The following is a 14,747-nucleotide window of genomic DNA, read 5'->3' on the forward strand; positions in this document are numbered from 1 at the left end:
AATTGAATTTAAATTAAAAACAAGGATGGTTTATAAAAAAACTTCCAGAAAATAGAAATATTGTTTTTGATATTTTTTGTAATTTTAAATTTTTTATTATGTTCAGTTAGTGACTGTATAGTACACCATTTGTTTTTGATGTGTTCAGTGATTCACTAGTTGCCTATAACACCCAGTTGCCTCTGTTATTTTTTAGTGCCCAGGTCCCAGCACAGAGCCTGATGAAAAATAACTCCTCAATAGCGTTGAATGAATGAAATTCAGGATCTCCATGGAGCATTATAAAAGTTTTGAAACTTACATTATGAAGTATCTCTATCCTCCTCATTCCAAATCAAAACTCCACCCTGGTGCCTTGTGGGGTTTTTTCTCTAGTGGATCACAGATTGTAAAGATCAAAGCTGATCACCAGTTAGTCTGAGAACTGAGCACCAGCAGGGGAAGAAAGGAGAATCCATGGCTAAAGATGAGAGTGGTTGTCATTTTATTGCCCTGGGTGCATCTTGACTTCCTTTCTCATCCTACCCAGAATGCTGACATTTAAAACCACAGCTCAACTCATCATCTTGGGCTGCACATGGTGCCTGGGCATTCTGCAGGTGGGTCCAGCTGCCCATGTCATGGCTTACCTCTTCACCATCATCAACAGCCTGCAGGGCTTCTTCATCTTCTTGGTGTATTGCCTCCTCAGCCAGCAGGTACCATTGCCCATTCCCACCCAAGATTCCTCCCATCCTTACTCTCCTCAGGGAGCTGACCCAAGCATGCTTTGCCTCTGCAGGTCCGGGAACAATACAAGAAATGGTTCAAAGGGATCAGGAATAGAAGAGCTGAGTCTGAGAAATACACACTGTCCAGCAAGGCCATGTCTGATTCTTCCAGACGCAGCACGGTAAGGTCAAGCATTGCTCCTAGAGCACTTCACTAAGTGATCTGCTTGAGTATATGCTTGTCACACTGAACAACTTTAGTGTGTAGAAGATGATGCCCTAGGGTGGCTCACACTTGGTTTGCTTTTTACTCTTTATCTATTAATTTAATGTTAGTAATTTAGCTGTTAATTAATTATTAACTTTTGGACTGCTCTATGAAGACAGTGCTTTCACTTGATCTTTGGATCCCATCATTTGTGTCTTCTCAGTTATCTTTAATTATTAGCAATGGCCTTTTTTTAAAGGTTTGTTTAAGAATATATTTTGCGGGTGCCTGGGTGGCTCAGTGTGTTAAAGCCTCTGCCTTCGGCTCAGGTCATGATCCCAGGATCCTGGGATCAAGCCCCACTTTGGGCTCTCTGCTCTCCAGGGAGCCTTCTTCCTCCTCCTCTCTCTGCCTGCCTCTCTGCCTACTTGTGATCTCTATGTCAAATAAATAAATGAAATATTAAAAAAATATATTTTCCTGCTTAGGGAACTGTGTTCATCTTACCTCTTACACATCAACACTCTCACAAAACACCTGCTATTTGGCAGGCATGGCTACTAAGTAAATAAGAATCAGTGATCTGAAGTGGCGATGCACATTCAACTCAGGCCACAGTATCCTTTCCTTTTCTGGTACACCCATCTATCTCTCATAGTCACTGAGAGCAAGTCTCAGAAAGGCAATCATGGGGGCGGTTGATGTATGCATTTAGAAATTAAACAGAAGTGTTAGCCAGCATTTTGGACTTTGTTATAAGAATGCCTGATATTTCCAGCATCCTCCAGCCACTGGGAAACCAGGAAGAAAAAGCAGTACTGACATGGGAAAATTTGTGGGGATGGAACCACACTTACTGGCTCAGATTGAACCGAGTTCTCTACCTGTGGTTTCTCACCTCTTCCATTTTCTGTTAAAGACTCCCCTGAGTCTCTCTTCCCATCTAAAGGAGCCTACTCTGCTGCCAGAAAGTTCTCCTGCATGACTTTGTTCACCCAAACTCCATTAGCACTGGTTCTGCCACTGAATCTTCTGTGTTCTCCCCCTTTCTCAACAAATGTTCTCCTCACCTGTTTCACAGAGAAAATTGGAGTCTTTATGATGACACCTTGTGAACTGTATGCCATTGGCCATACCAACCAAATATCAGCATGCATCCTGTCCACATTTCTAGATAATTACTGTAGGTTTTTATGTTCCTCTAGGAAGAGTGCTTCCACCTGCTCTTTGGATCCCGTCCTTCATACCTTATCACGTATCTTTAAGTTATTGTTCACATATTTTCCTCCTGTCTCTCCCCTTCCCTGTGGCACCATCTCAATAGTATTCCTCTCATAGTCATGGAAACACGTTTAGTTTTCTTCTATCTTAAAAACATATACTACTTGCCTCCCCTTTAGCTACCAGCCAAGAATTGATTTTTCTGTCTCCATTTCCTTGCCTAAAACTTACTCCCTTTCCCCCTAACCCTTGCAAATATGGTTTCTTCCCCCATTATGCCACCCAAACAAACATCTCTTAGACCTACAGTGATCTCCATGTCCCTAAAAGTTTTCTCAGCAATGTCTGACATCCTTTCTCACAAAACACTTCATCCTTATGCCGTGTAGGTTCTACTCACACACCCTTCCATGTCATTCTTCCATTCTCTCTAACTTTCCCCTCTTTGTTTCCTTTATAGTTCCATTGAATGGATCAGCTCCAGAACAACTTCAGTCATCATTAAATTCTTTCCTCCTAGACAATAGCATCTGTTTTTTAGATTAGTTACCACTAAACACAAATGACAGCCATGTATATTTCTCTAGCTCTGATCTCTGAGATCTAGAGTATTTCCAGGTTCTTATTTCTTATGTCTTGAAGACACCTGAGCCTCCCAGTAGAAGACTTGCAATCTCTAACACAATTTAATTATTTCTCATGACGTCTTTCTCTCTCTTGATGGTACTCCATCATCCTGTGACACTAATCAGATCACAAAAGTTACTCTCAACAATGATTTTATTTCCTACCACAGCCTATCCATTATCCATTCCTTACCATTTTTATCTTCTCTATATGTCTTCAGTCTGTCCTGCTGGCTCAGCCTTCATCACCCCTCGTTAGAAGGCTGCCATCTTTATTTGGCTGAGCAACTGCTGTATCCTAAATGACCACCCCTTTCTACTCTTGTCAGCTTCTCATGCATACTTTACACACAATTCAGAGGGACCTTTTCAAAACACAAATAAAATAAAGTCACTCCTTTTTAAAAAAAATTATGTTCAGTTAGCCACTCTATAGTACATCATTAGTTTTTGATATAGTGTTCAATGATTCATTAGTTGTATATAACACCCAGTGCTCATCACAATACACGCCTTCCTTAATACCTGTCACCCTGCATGCTCAGAGTGGAGTCTGCTTGAGTTTCTCTCTCTTCTCCCTCTTCCCCCTTACTGCACTCTCTTTCTAAAACAAATAGTTTATCTTTGCTGCTATGAACATTAGGGTTCATGTGCCCCTTCTTTTCACTACATCTGTATTTTTGAGGCAAATACCTAGTATTGCAATTGCTAGCTTGTACGGTAGCTCTATTTGTAATGTCTTGAAGAACCTCCATACTGTTTCCCAGAGTTATATGCAACTAATGAATTGTTGAACACTATATCAAAAACTAATGATATACCATTTGCTGGCTGATTAAACATAATAAAAAATAAATAATTAAACCTTTTTAAAAAAGCATAAACATTTATCTTACAGATCTAGAAGTTCGGAGTTTTAAATGGGTCTTATGGGAGTAAAATCAAGGGGTCAGGAGAGTTGAGTTCTTTCTGGAGACTCTAGGAGAGTTTTTAATTTCTCACCTTTTCCAGCACCTAGAGTCTGCCTGCTTTCCTTAAATCATATCCCCTTGCTCACTGCAGTATCTTTAAATCTCTCTCGCTCTCATTCTCTCTCCCCTGCTTTTGTCAGTTGTATCTCCTTTCCTGACTTTGACTCTCTTGCCACCCTCTTTCCCTTAAAAAGACTTTAGTCATTGTACTGCCTCACTTCCCATCTAAGATACTTAACTTAATTTTATCTCGAAGTCCATTTTTTTTCCATGCATAGTGACATGTTCACAGGATCCAGAGATGAGAATGTGGGCATCTTTGGGAGAATCATTACTCTGTCTACTGTACATAGTTTTGGTTTGCCTGTTGTAGAACTACTAACATCTGCCTGGTATTATTGTGTTTGAGTAAATATCAACCCCTCTCTCCTGAGATGTTCTTCACAGTGGAGAAAGAGAATTTCTGTGAGAAAAATAGCATCAGATAGCCAAGGAAGGTGTCTAAAATGCAAGTCATCTGATCAGCTGTTTCTACTGTCGATGAGCAAATGACCAAGCAAATCCATTCCTTAGTGTAGTTGTATTTTCTCCTGTCTTGTAAAATTTGGTTCCTCTGGTGTTTAAAGATATAGGAGTATCTATTACTCATCCTGGCATGTCTTCTCTGGCTTCCTGAAGACTTGTTCAAGAAAAACGCAATAGTTCCTCTTACATTCAGTTCTGAGTAATTTCACATAGCATCATTTTTATAAACTTATTGTGTAGAGATAAGCATGTGAAGTTGTCTAACTCAAACACCAGAAATCACACTAAGCTTTCTATAGACCCAGGAACAAATAACTCATATTGAGAATGGAAAGGATAAGGGGGGAAAAAGGAGAATTAGTTTTTTTCCTTTACATTTTAGGTAATGACAACATGTAACATTTCCAATCTTGTGTTAATTTCCCACCTACCCTCTTTCATTTCTCTACACATAAAGCAGCATTTCACAAACCTTGAAGCAGAGGGATCAGGACATACATCTTGAAAGAGACAGATCATTTTTTTTCTTTAGCACATTTCATTGTTCTTATCTTCTGTAACTTGGGGGATAAGATTTGTAGGGAGACAGAACTTCTGGGGAAGACCAGGGTCTCACCAAATGTGATATAGTATGGCCTTTTGATCTTCCTCTGACATATTCACTTGGCAAGGTAATTTTTTGATTGAAGGGTTCATTAAATTTATTATTTATTTTTTCAGAGGAAACTTTAAAAAATTTATTTATTTAGAAGGAGAGAGTGAACATGAGTGGGAGGGGCAGAGGGAGAGGGAGAGAGAATCTCAAGCAGACTCTACAATTAGCATGAAACCCAACGTTGGGTTCATTTGTACAAACCTCTTTGTGACCTGAGCTGAAACCAAGGGTCAGACATGTAACTGACTGAACCACCCAGATGTCCCAAAGGAATCTTTAGAATTATCTTTGTGTAGTCTTTTATAACATTTCTAAATATTATTTTTTCTAGGTTAATTAAAAAATGTCTTGAGTTATATCCTCTTATCCCATGGAAAATTGCAACTGTTATTCTCTGAGCCACTGAGAGGATAAACAAGGCTTTGTTGTCTGTGTTTCAAGAAATTCACCATGTCAACAATGTGAAAGAAGTCAACAATGTTTGAGATCAAGATCTGCATAATCTGGAATTTTTCTGTGTCCTTCTTTGTGATCAGAAAACTTTCAACATATAAAGGGCCATATGTGGCCCAATTTCTTGGTCACTTTGGGTTACATGCTTTTCTGAAACCTCTCCTTCCTACAAAGACTTTTCCAGATACTGAACATCTAAGTGCTGGAATACTTATCTCAGCGTGTTTTCCTACCAAAAACATCCATAGGAATGGAAAATTTCATACCATAGTATGGATTTTGAAATTTCTTGTTTTGTGTTTAATTAATCACTCATTCAAAGATATTGATTTCTCGCTTGGTCTAAGGCAGAGACCAAAAGAGACTCAGGTTTTGCCTTCATGGAGATTTCAGGGGGGAAACAAAGTGATTTTTGCAGCTAGAGTTGACTCCCAGGTGGAAAGATTCATATAAATCAGAATTCTATTATTGGACAATTGAAGTATAATCCGTTTCACAGACACCATCTAGTTTCATCCTTACATGATGATACAGATAGTTTGAAAACTCAGATCATGATATGTATGTTTTAGTCTTTGTGGGCCAGTGTATTAGTCAGGGTTGTCCAGAGAAATAGAACCAACAGGACACACACACACACACACACACACACACACACACACACTTTTATGAAGTGATTTACAATGAGGTATGGACTCACATGATTATGGAGCTAACTCCCACAGTCTGCTGTCTGCAAGCTGGAGACACAGAAAGATGTTGGTGTAGGATGAAGTCTGGGAGGACAAAAGCTGATGGTGTAGTTCCATTCTGGGTCTAAAGGCCTGAGAACCAGGTATGATGATTATCAAAGATGGATATTCCAGTGAAACCACCAGGCTGAATTAACTCCACCTTCTTGCACTTTTTTATTTTATTTAGGCCCTCAAGGGAATGGATGATACCCATCCACATTGGAGAGGGCCTTCTGTTTTACCCAGTACAAGTCAAATGCTTATCCCTTCTGGAAACACCCTCACAGATTCACCCAGAATTCATTTTTAACCAGCGTATCTTGCATCCTGTGGCCCTATCAAGTTGACACACAAAATTGACCACCATGGATAGACTCTAGAGCAACAATTTAAATCTGCCATTGTAGCATGAAATTCTATGTAATGAACGATCATGACTGTGTTTTAGAAAAATTAATTAATTAAAAAAATTAACATATAGTGTATTATTTGCCCCAGGGGCATAGGTCTGTGAGTCATCAAGCTTACATATTTCACAGCACTCACTATAGCACTACCCTCCTCAATGTCCATAACCCAGCCACCGTATCTCTCCCCACCACCACCCAGCAGCCCTCGGTTTGTTTTGTGAGATTAAGAGTCTCTTATGGTTTGTCTCCCTCCTGAACCCATCTTGTTTCATTTTTTCCTCTCCCTATCCCCATGACCCCCTGCTCTGCCTCTCAAGTTCCTCATATCAGAGAGATCATATGATAATTGTCTTTCTCTGATTGACTTATTTAGCTCAGCATAATGCCCCCTAGTTCCATGCACGTCATTGCAAATGGTCAGATTTCATTTCTTTCGATGGCTGCATAGCATTCCATCATATATATCCACCACATCTTCTTTATCCATTCATCTGTTGATGGAAATGTAGGTTCTTCCCATAGTTTGGCTATTGTGGACATTGCTGCTCTATTTGGGTGCATTTGCCCCTTCAGATCATTACAATTGTATTTTTAGGATAAATACCTAATAGTGTGGTTGCTGGGTCATAAAGTAGCTCTGTTTTAACTTTTTTAGGAGCCTCCATAATGTTTTCCAGAGTGGCTGCATCAGCTTGTATTCCCACCAATGGTGTGGGAGTGTTCCCCATTCTCCACATCCTCCCCAACATCTGTCATTTCCTGACTTGTTCATTTTAGCCATTCTTACTGGTGTGAGGTGGTATCTCATTGTGGGTTTGATTTGTATTTCCCTGATGCCAACTGATGTTGAGCATTTTTTCATGTGTCTGTTGGCCACCTGGATGTCTTCTTTGCAGAAATGTCTGTTCATCCTCTTACACTGTTGGTGGGAATGCAAATTGGTGCAGCCACTTTGGAAAGCAGTGTGGAGATTCCTTAAGAAATTAAAAATAGAGCTTCCCTATGACCCTGCCATTGCACTACTGGGTATTTACCCCAAAGATACAGATGTAGTGAAAAGAAGGGCCATCTGTACCCCAATGTTCATAGCAGCAAGGGCCACGGTCGCCAAACTGTGGAAAGAACCAAGATGCCCTTCAACGGATGAATGGATAAGGAAGATGTGGTCCATATATGCTATGGCATATTATGCCTCTATCAGAAAGGATGAATCCCCAACTTTTGTAGCAACATGGACGGGACTGGAAGAGATTATGCTGAATGAAATAAGTCAAGCAGAGAGAGTCAATCACTATATGGTTTTGCTTATTTGTGGAGCATAAGAAATAACACAGAGGACATAGGGAGATGGAGAGGAGAAGGGAGTTGAGGGAAATTGGAAGGGGAGGTGAACCATGAGAGACTATGGACTCTGAAAAACAATCTGAGGGTTTTGAAGGGGCCGGGGGTAGGAGGTTGGGGGAGCCAGGTGGTGGGTATTATGGAAGGCACATATGGCATGGAGCACTGGGTGTAGTGCATAAACAATGAATTCTGTTACACTGAAAAGACATAAAAAAATAAGGTTAAATACAAAGATGGCATAAAATATGACTCTAACAATGAAAATTTAAAAAGATTTTTAAAAAAAGGTATTGATAAGATAAAATAGTTAAAAACATTAAAAGAATAAGGAGGAAAAGTTAAAAGAGCAGACTAAGAAAAAAATAAAATAAAAAAATTAACTTTGAAAGACTAAAGGATTGTGGGGAAAAAGGCCATGGATTCTATGTGTTGTTTTGTCCTTAGCTCTGGAGTTCTGCAGTTCTCATTGACTGTGCACTTGGTCATGGCTGGATGTTCTTGCTGATCTGATCTTCTGTGGGAGGGGCCCATTGCAGTGATTCTCAAATGTCTTTGCTGGAGGTGGAATTGCACCACCCTTGCCAGGGGCCAGGCTGTGTAATCTGCTTGGGTTTGCTCTTGGGAGCTTTTGTTCCCTGAACGTTTTCCATTCTGCACTTGGAGGGCGGCCTCCCAGTCTCCAACCCCATAGGAGCCAAGAGCTCAGGGCCCTACTCCTCAGTGTGCCCTAAGAGAAAAGCAGTCAATCCCTCCCTTCTCCCTGGTCTCTGGCCACAATCTGTGGTCACCCAGCCTGTGACTGAGCATTTCTATCTCTGGTGCACAGCCCCATTTGGAGTCTCCAAACCCAGCAGATTCCTGCTGTGCCTTCCTGTGCCACTCCTCCCAGAGGAGGGAGGAGGAAGTCTCTCTGGATCTGCCACTTGCAGGTTCTCTGCTCAAAGAGCAGTGGCCTGACTGTGCTTTGAATCATGGCTTAAGGTAACCCCAAACTGAGAGCTCACTTCTCAGCTCCATGTCTGTAGCTGGCTTCTCCACTCCGACACCTGGAAGCTCTGCCACACTCAGACACCCCTGGCCTTTCTGTGACCCATGGGTCCTGAGACCACACTGTACCTGTGAGGTCTCCACTCCTGCTTAGCTTATCTGATGTCCCTCCGTGGAGCAGACTTCTAAAAGTTCTGATTTTGTGCTCCATGAAAATTCTACCAATTGTCGGGAGCTGGTGCTTTTCCTTATGGTCTATCTTCCTGTCATTTTGGATTCACTTCTCTGCCTGTCCTAACTTCCAGAAGGTGGTTGATTTTCTGTTCCTAGAATTGCTGCTCTTCTTCTCTTCTATCTCCTGTTGAGTTTGTAGGTGTTTATCATGGTTTGATAACTACCTAGCTGAACTCCTGCGACATAATGATATTTCAGTCTCCTACTCCTCTGCCATCAGGCTTCCTCTCCTGTTGGGAGATTTTTGTTTATTGCTCCAATTTCTTTGCTGCTTTGGGTCTGTTCGTGTTTTCTATTCTTTCCTGTTTCAGTTTTGGTAATTTATATGTGTTTAGGAATGCATCCATTTCTTCCAGATTGCCCATTTTGTTGGTATATAGTTGCTCATAAAGTGTTCTTAAAATTGTTTGTATTTCCTTGGTGTTGGTCATGATCGCTCCTCTTTTATTCATGATTTTATCAGTATAGGCTCTTTCTCTTTTCCTTTTTTATAAGTCTGGCTAGGGATTTATCTATTGTATGAGTTATTTCACAGAATGAGCTTCTGGTTTTGTTGATCTGTTTTACTGTTCTTTTGGTTTCTATTTCATTGATTTCTGCTCTAATCTTTATTATTTTTCTTCTCCTGCTTGGCTTAAGCTTTATTTTTTTATTATTTTTTTATCATTTTTTAAAATTTATTTTCAACATAACAGTATTCATTGTTTTTGTACCACACCCAGTGCTCCATGCAATCCGTGCCCTCTCCAATACCCACCACCTGGTTCCCCTAACCCCCCACCCCCCCAGCTCTTCAAACCCTTCAGATGATTTTTCAGAGTCCATAGTCTCTCATTGTTCACCTCCCCTTCCAATTTCCCCCAACTCCCTTCTCCTAACTCCCCATGTCCTCCATGCTATTTGTTATGTTCCACAAATAAGTGAAACCATAAGATAATTGACTCTCTCTGCTTGACTTATTTCACTCAGCATAATCTCTTCCAGTCCCGTCCATGTTGCTACAAAAGTTGGGGATTCATCCTTTCTGATGGAGGCATAATACTCCATAGTGTATATGGACCGCATCTTCCTTATCCATTCGTCCGTTGAAGGGCATCTTGGTTCTTTCCACAGTTTGGCAACCGTGGCCATTGCTGCTATAAACATTGAGGTACAGATGGCCCTTCTTTTCACCAAATCTGTATCTTTGGGGTAAATACCCAGTAGTGCAATGGCAGGGTCATAGGGAAGCTCTCTTTTTAATTTCTTGAGGAATCTCCACACTGTTCTCCAAAGTGGCTGCACCAACTTTCATTCCCACCAACAGTGTAAGAGGGTTCCCCTTTCTCCACATCCCCTCCAACACATGTTGTTTCCTGTCTTGCTAATTTTGGCCATTCTAACTGGTGTAAGGTGATATCTCAATATGGTTTTAATTTGAATCTCCCTGATGGCTAGTGATGATGAACATTTTTTCATGTGTCTGATAGCCATTTGTATGTCTTCATTGGAGAAGTGTCTGTTCATATCTTCTGCCCATTTTTTGATATGATTGTCTGTTTTGTGTGTGTTGAGTTTGAGGAGTTCTTTATAGATCCTGGATATCAATCTTTTGTCTGTACTGTCATTTGCAAATATCTTCTCCCATTCCGTGGGTTGCCTCTTTGTTTTCTTGACTGTTTCCATTGCTGTGCAGAAGCTTTTGATTTTGATGAAGTCCCAAAAGTTTATTTTGGCTTTTGTTTCCTTTACCTTTGGAGACATATCTTGAAAGAAGTTGCTGTGGCTGATATCGAAGAGGTTACTTCCTATGTTCTCCTCTAGGATTCTGATGGATTCCTGTCTCACGTTGAGGTCTTTTATCCATTTTGAGTTTATCTTTGTGTACATTGTAAGAGAATGGTCAAGTTTCATTCTTCTACATATAGCTGTCCAGTTTTCCCAGCACCATTTATTGAAGAGACTGTCTTTTTTCCACTGTATATTTTTTCCTGTTTTGTCGAAGATTAACTGACCATAGAGTTGAGGGTCCATATCTGGGCTCTCTACTCTGTTCCACTGGTCTATGTGTCTGTTTTTATGCCAGTACCATGCTGTCTTGGTGATCACAGCTTTGTAGTAAAGCTTGAAATCAGGTAACGTGATAACCCCAGTTTTATTTTTGTTTTTCAACATTTCCTTAGCGATTCGGGGTCTCTTCTGGTTCCATACAAATTTTTGGATTATTTGCTCCAGCTCTTTGAAGAATACCGGTGGAATTTTGATTGGAATGGCATTAAAAGTATAGATTGCTCTAGGCAGTATAGACATTTTAACAATGTTTATTCTTCCAATCCAAGAGCATGGAATAGTCTTCCATGGCTTAAGCTTTATTTGCTGTTCTTTCTGTTCAAGGAGTCCTTCTGACTCCATATCTTTCAGTGCCCCTTTCTGTTGTTGTTATCCAGATTCATATTTCCATCTGGGGAGATCTTTAGCAATCCCATGATATGTTGTAAAGGTACCGAGGCTTGAAGATGGTGGAGGGGCCCGTCCAAGATTGTGTGGGCATCTGGAGTCCTCAGTCCTGGGAGCAGCAAAGAAGCCATTTTTCAAGGAAATGCAGGAAAGAGGAAGAGTGAACAGGGCAGTGCTCAAGTTGTTTCTGGGGCATGCAGAGGGAGAAGTTCTGTCTTTGTAACTAGAGGACTTGAGTGATCTCTCTCTCTTTCCCTCCATCCTCCCTCTCTTTCTCTCTCTCTTACTTATTCTTTCTCTCTCTCTCTCCCCTCCCCCCTTCTGTCCACATCCAGAGGAAAGTCATAGGAGGACACAGGTAGCAGGCAGCCAACTATAAGCCAAGTGAGATCTCTCAGCTGAAACCAACCCTGCAAGCACCTTGACCTGGGAATCCAGTCTCCAGGAACAATTTGAAAAGCAATTTTCATGGTTTAAGCCAACTCATTAGTACTATATTATTATGGTAGCACTTGCTGATTAATATATATGGAAATGGAGAAAATGAAGAAAATGTAAAAAATGTAAAGAAAAATCATAATTCTACCACAGAGACTAGTGAAATATTTGGAGGTATGTTTAAATATAATGAATAAATATAAATGAAATATTTGGAGATATGTTATCTTTTAAAACATATCAGGAATATTTTCTCATCAATGAACATGAATCTCAGACTGTGTTGAGTATTGCTGAAAAGTAAAAACAACTTGGTTCTAGAACTGCCAGGGTTTAGGGATGTTGGCGTTGCATGAGGGAGAACTTTGTGGTGATGGGATCTTTATCTACTTTATTGCAGTGACAGTTACAGGAATCTACACATGTGATAAGATGTCAAAGAGGTATACATGCACATTGTGTTCATGTCAGTTTCTTGGTTTACATATTTGACTATTGTTACATAAAAATACGTATATACATGAAATGCATCTTTTGCAGGAAGCCAGGGGAAGGGTTTCTAGGAATTGTTTTTGAGACTTCCTGTCAATCTATGTTTATTTTAAAATAAAATCTTAAAAGAGGAAGTCTGTGAATAGATAATCATTAGATAAAAAACTATCTGTTCACTCTGAACCACAGACCTCACAGGGGCCAAAACACCACTGAAATTGTTCTTCATGTTTGGAGGTCTTCCTACATAAAAAAGAAAGAAAAAACTGCAAGGAGGCTTTCAGGAGGAATACTAGTAATGCTAAGGAAATACTTAAAAAGAGAAGTGTGAGTTTCAGAGATGTTCATGATGGGGAAAACAGGGGAAAGAAACATCCAGACCAGCAGGTTACTGCACAGCTCATCTAAGTTCATCCAATGATGAAGTATATTTTAAGTCAGACTTAAAGCACAAAGTCTTTTAGTACACCCAGACCAAGACCAGATGGCATTCTCCATGGCTGGGCTCACTAGGCACTATGAGGAACAGGCATCTGTGGTTGCTTCCAGGTAGGCAGAATTATAACAATGGTGATAGGGCAACTAAAGCTACCTGGGAACTCTATCCCTTTTGAGAATTGCTCTGTTCTTTGCTTTATTTCTGATTTTTTGCTCTATTTCTGGTTTTCCCACTGTCTCTGTAAGGGAGAGAAGGAAGAGATTTTAAGAATGGTATTAACTCAGTTCTATCAAGTTCTCAAAGAAAAAGTAGGCAGAACTTATTTCTAGGGCAACCGTGGGGACTTGTCAGGGCTTTCTAATTTTTGGGCCTATATGCGACCTAGTTCTCCAGAGAAACTGAACCAAGTTTGGTATATGTACATATATGTATAGAGATTATATATGTATCTCTCTCTCTCTCTCTCTCTGTGTGTGTGTGTGCGCAGACAGATAAGAAAAATGTGTTAGTTTAAGAAATTGGTTTAGGAGATTGTTGAAGTTCGGAAGCCAAAATCTGTAGGGCATTCTGGAACCCCAGGGATGTTTCCAGGGACATTGATGTTGATCTCAAGTCTGACGTCAGTCTGGAAGCAGAATTCTTTTTCTTAGAGGAGGTCAATCTTTTTTCCTCCTGAGGTCTTCAACTGATTAGATGAGGCCCTTCCAGAATATCTGCTTTACTCAGAATCTATTGATTTCACTGTTAATCTCATTTAAAGAACCACCTTCACAGCAGCATCATGCCTCCCATGAGTGGAATGACAGACTTTAACAGGTGATCAGATGGTTGCCTGTAGGACAGATTCCTTCACACCTGCAGTGGTTTCCATACCATGAAGCCTGTCTGGTGACCCATCACTCATGACCAGACTGTGAGATAAAGGGAAAGGCTGTGCGCTTGGTGCACCATTGGACAGCCAGGATGTCACTTTGAAGGAACTACAGAAGCCATGGGTGTTGTGCCTGGAGAGGCCACTTAACCAGGAGATGGTGGCGGAACTGCCAATGCCATTGTTCACACCCCTCACCTGTCATTAGCTTCTCCTCTCATGATTCCAACGCTCCCTGCCTGGCCAATACCACCATGAGGTTGGACTCAGACTTGGGGCTGGCTGACTCCCAAACCCATGTTCTTCTTGTGTGCTCCAAAACATGTGGGTTCAACAGGAGGGAGTGATCCTGGAAAGAATTCCTCCAGGCAGGCAGATTTTGCCATTGCCAGAGAGCAAAGACCTGGCTATGGGCATAGCACACCAATCTGTAGACCTTGTGCTTCAAGACTTACCCCCTCTGGGGCACCTGTGTGGCTCAGTTGGTTAAGCGTCTGCCTTTGGTATGGTCATGATCCCTGGGTCCTAGGATCCAGTCCCCAGTCAGGGTCCTTGCTCAGTGAGGAGTCTGCTTCTCCTTTTCTCTCTGCCTCTTCCCCTCTCCCACCTTGTGCTCTTTCTTCTCTGTCTCAAATAAATACATATTTCTTCAAAAAATATTTACCCCTCCATAAGGAGAAGCTGGAATTTCTAATTTATGCCCCTGACATCACCTGTGTATATTCTGTCCCCTTACCTATAGCACTGAAGCTCCATGTTGGTATCTGTTAGTGACTGACTCAGGGAGTTTGGGGAGAGGGAGGGAAGAGGACTGGTCTTCAAATCTTCATAAATTACTAGAGCTTTGGGAGAGCCATGGGCTGCAGCATCAGAGCCACCTTCCAGGATGCAGTGGCCATGAGGACAAGGATTGAAACTGGAGCTCCATCTCATCTCTTTGTCATCTCTCTGTTTTTTTTCTGTCCCAGGACTCTTGATGCTGCTGCTGTTACC

At 41.0% G+C, this 14,747-nt stretch overlaps 1 protein-coding gene across 1 annotated transcript in view; it reads left to right on the forward strand.

The window, feature by feature from the left end:
• The window catches only part of LOC116854198 (adhesion G protein-coupled receptor E2-like), a 47,592-nt gene extending 32,846 nt beyond the window's left edge, over positions 1-14,746 (forward strand). The window contains exons 17-19 of the mRNA XM_032835912.1: positions 530-698; positions 782-892; positions 14,723-14,746. Coding sequence (XP_032691803.1) covers positions 530-698; positions 782-892; positions 14,723-14,731 — 289 coding nt within the window. The 3' untranslated portion in view covers positions 14,732-14,746. The remainder of the gene's footprint in view (positions 1-529; positions 699-781; positions 893-14,722) is intronic.
• The last annotated feature ends 1 nt before the right edge of the window (position 14,747 follows it).

Source organism: Lontra canadensis, unplaced genomic scaffold (genome assembly GCF_010015895.1).
Source record: "Lontra canadensis isolate GAN:19392208 unplaced genomic scaffold, GSC_riverotter_1.0 scaffold88, whole genome shotgun sequence".
NCBI classification, from domain to species: Eukaryota; Metazoa; Chordata; class Mammalia; order Carnivora; family Mustelidae; genus Lontra; species Lontra canadensis.